The sequence below is a fragment of the Aedes aegypti genome, unplaced genomic scaffold, assembly GCF_002204515.2.
Source record: "Aedes aegypti strain LVP_AGWG unplaced genomic scaffold, AaegL5.0 Primary Assembly AGWG_AaegL5_hic_scaff_61_PBJ_arrow, whole genome shotgun sequence".
Taxonomy (NCBI): domain Eukaryota; kingdom Metazoa; phylum Arthropoda; class Insecta; order Diptera; family Culicidae; genus Aedes; species Aedes aegypti.
The window spans coordinates 23,790-27,464 of NW_018736301.1; the positions used below are offsets into that span (position 1 = coordinate 23,790).

The 3,675-nt window shown below is 38.4% G+C and overlaps 1 protein-coding gene across 1 annotated transcript; it reads right to left on the reverse strand.

Moving 5' to 3' along the window:
* Positions 1 to 2,070: 2,070 nt before the first annotated feature.
* Positions 2,071 to 3,178, reverse strand: LOC5570589 (chymotrypsin). The gene is made up of 4 exons (XM_001653206.2): positions 3,043 to 3,178; positions 2,826 to 2,989; positions 2,496 to 2,761; positions 2,071 to 2,429 (listed from the first exon to the last, which is right to left on the reverse strand). The coding sequence occupies exons 1-4, from the start codon at positions 3,091 to 3,093 to the stop codon at positions 2,131 to 2,133; spliced, it is 780 nt and encodes a 259-aa protein (XP_001653256.1). The 5' UTR covers positions 3,094 to 3,178; the 3' UTR covers positions 2,071 to 2,130.
* Between the last annotated feature and the right edge of the window lie 497 nt (positions 3,179 to 3,675).

Sequence of the window (3,675 nt, forward strand, 5' to 3'; positions counted from 1 at the left end):
GAAATCTTCCATTTTTGCAAGTATGAAGAAAAAATATCCAATGTTTTTTGCAATCGACTACAGATGACACGCAGACTTCGTCCTTTGGCGGAGAGGCCTGTGTCATCCGCAAACAAAGATTTTTGACATCCCTGAGGTAGCTCAGGTAAGTCAGATGTGAAAATATTGTATAATATTGGTCCTAAAATGCTGCCTTGAGGAACACCAGCTCTTACAGGAAGTCTTTCTGATTTGGAGTTCTGATAATTAATCTGAAGTGAATTAATCTGAAGACAGATAATTTTATGTATGTTGGAAAATTAAAGTTTTTTAATTTTACGATCAAACCTTCATGCCAAACACTGACGAATGCTTTTTCTATGTCTAGAAGAGCAAGACCAGTAGAATAGTCTTCAGATTTGTTGGAACGTATCAAATTTGTTACACGTAAAAGTTGATGAGTGGTCGAATGTCCATGGCGAAATCCGAACTGTTCATTGACAAAAATTGAATTTTCGTTGATGTGGACCATCATTCTGTTCAAAATGACCTTTTCAAAAAGTTTACTGATGGAGGAAAGCAAACTGATTGGACGATAGCTAGAAGCTTCTGCAGGATTTTTGTCTGGTTTTAAAATTGGAACAACTTTAGCATTTTTCCATTTGTCAGGAAAATATGCTAATCGAAAACATTTGTTGAATATATCAACTAAGAATGATAAGCTACTTTCTAGAAGTTTCTTGATGAGGATGTAGACAATTCCATCATCGCCAGGAGCTTTCATATTTTGAATTTTTTAATAATAGTTTTCAGTTCTTCCAAATCAGTCTCACAGGCATTTTCGAAAACGTTCTCTTGATTGAGAATATTTTCGAAGTCCTGAGTAACTTGATTTTCAATTGGACTAGAAAGTCCTAAATTAAAATTGTACGCACTTTCAAACTGCATAGCAAGTTTTTGATCTTTTGCAATCAGTTAGTAATAATTTGTTTTCCTCTTTCAATGCCGGTATTGGCTTTTGAGGTTTTTTTTTCAAGATTTTAGATAATTTCCAAAAGGGCTTAGAGTCAGGGTCCAATTGAGAAATCTTATTTTAAAAATTTTTGTTTCCTAATTGTGCAAAACGTTTCTTGATTTCTCTCTGCAAATCATGCCATATAATTTTCATAGCAGGATCGCGACTGCGTTGAAATTGCCTTCTCCTCACGTTTTTAAGACGGATCATGAGTTTAATATCATCGTCTATAATCACGGATTCAAATTTTACTTCACATTTTGGAATTGCAATGCTCCTGGCTTCAACAATGGAATTTGTAAAAGTTTCAAGAGCATTGTCAATATCAAGTTTTGTTTCTAAAGAAATGTTAACATCAAGATTAGAGTCAATATATGTTTCATATATATCCCAGTAGGCTCGAAAATATTTAAAAGTGGAGCTGATAGGATTGAGAATCGCTTCATGGGATATTTGAAATGTAACAGGGACATGATCAGAATCAAAATCAGCATGAGTAACTAATTGGCTACAAAGATGACTAGAGTCGGTTAAGACCAAGTCAATCGTAGATGGGTTGAGTGTGCCCTAATATTGAGTGGTAAGGTCCTAAACAAAGATAGGATTGAGGATTTTATGCCTATAGGAGAAGAGTTTTTTTCACTCCTACCGGCTTTCCTGCATTCCTCAAATATACCGTACACTCTAACTGTGTGTACACGAAGGAGGTTGTATACCAGCCCAGGCTTATTTGTGTAAAATAAATACGATACAGAATTCAAAACAAATCAGTTTTGAACATGCTTTTAAATTTTGCACGTGAGATTCTGCAATGCTGTTTTCTAAGCACAATAAGTTTCTTGATAAGCTATGATCTCATCAAACATATGAACGTTCAACTCCATTGGCTGCTGTTGATTCGGCAGATATCAGTATCAGACAGTAGATGCTAATTGAATAGCTGCAGCTCATTTGTTATCTCCGAGTACGGAGTTTACTGATTGGAAGGCGGAAATAGGACTAGATAAGACCTTGTATAACGTTATTGACGATGGAACAGTTTTGACGAATCAAAGTTAAGATGATATTGTTACTCATTATCTTTTATAAGGTTTGTAAATAAATCGTATATTCGCTGATAATCTCTTACACTTAACTTATTGAATGCCAGTCACACTTGTGATCCATTGCCGGTAGTACTGGACCCTGGTATATCCCGAAGGGGTTACATTTCCGCAGCTCTGGGTGGCCAGCGACGCAACTCCGGTAACGGTGGGAACTCCACGCACATCCGTAACAAATCCTGCACCCATATCGCCATTGCAGATGTTGGAATAGTCAATGGTGTTCTCGGCACAGAAATGCTGCGGTAGCGTGATCTGGTAGAACTGTTGGCAACGATTGTTGAGAGTTACCCGCTGGAAGGATCGCATCAGATAATCCGATCGAGTCGTTGCTGTTGAGGTTCAGATGTGAGGGTTATTATCCGAAGTTTTCTAATAAATTTTAATCTGATACTTACACGTACTGGTTGTGAATCCGTAGCCCACAACCGTGCCCTGTTCGTTATCGAGAGGCAGCAGGTTTATTTGCTGACTGTTTAGGGCCGGAAGGGCAACCGGTGCTATAGTTGAAGTAAACGTGAGAGACCAAGGCAGCGTTATAATACCGATGTCGTTTGCCTTGTTAGCGGAATTATACAGCGGATGGGCTGTAGCCAAGTTTGAGCTGATGCCTCTAAGTTGGGCGAAGACGTTGCTTCCTAGTCCAATGTCCCATCGAACAAATCTGTCGAATATGATACATCGGGTTACTCACTAATCAACTTGTGTAATAAATTATATCAATTTACCCAACAATAACCTGAGCAGCTGTCAGTACATGCAGAGGGGAAATAAGCGAGCCACCTCCATAGAATCCCGCGTTGTTTTGATTCAGGTATAGAACATACGCGTTATATGGTTGATTTGTAGAAACTTGGCCATTGATGATACGTGGAGATCGATCTGGTGCAGCCTAGATGAAGTACACTTAAATTGCTGATTTTTTTATTCTTCACCATGACCTACCTGCACCCCCAAAACGCACAAGGTGGCTATAACTAACGCAAATTTCTTCATTATAATACACAAGTTTGATTTCACTACCGTTTACTTCTGGCGAGGCCACAATAATTGAGTATCACTTTTATAGCCGCGTGATGCTGCGTATCATCAAATTTCCACAGATATGTCACCGTTATCACGAGACATGAGCTATCGGTTGCCGATAAATGACGATGATTCCATTACGCGGCCCACCCTGAGTATGGTAATTTTTCTAGTAGAAGCATTGCAACATTCAAGTTTGAATATTTGCGATTCCACGAAAGGTTTGTCATCATGGAGGAACTGATAAAGTATTGAAGATTTGATACATCGTTTCCTGCAAAACTTCGTTCCAATTGCAAAATTCATACAAACGGTACCGTTATCTGAAAGCATGTTAGTCACCTTCCTCACAGCATTGGAACTTCTTCTTCTTATTGTTTTTGGCATTACGTTCTCACTGGGACAAAAGCTTGCTTCTCAGCATACTGTTCTTATGAGCACTTCCACAGTTATTAAATAAGAGCTTTCTTTGCCAAAGTTACCATTTTCCGCATTCGTATATCGTGTGGCAGATACGATGATACGTCAATTAGTCGATATCTGAAGGGACCA

Bases quoted from the DNA above. Each gene is read 5' to 3' on its own strand.
- LOC5570589 (XM_001653206.2), bottom strand. From the start codon at position 3,093: ATGAAGAAATTTGCGTTAGTTATAGCCACCTTGTGCGTTTTGGGGGTG. The intron at 2,990-3,042 runs GTAGGTCATGGT...TACTTCATCTAG, and splicing joins TGTGCGTTTTGGGGGTGCAG to GCTGCACCAGATCGATCTCC. The intron at 2,762-2,825 runs GTAAATTGATAT...CATATTCGACAG, and splicing joins GCTGCTCAGGTTATTGTTGG to ATTTGTTCGATGGGACATTG.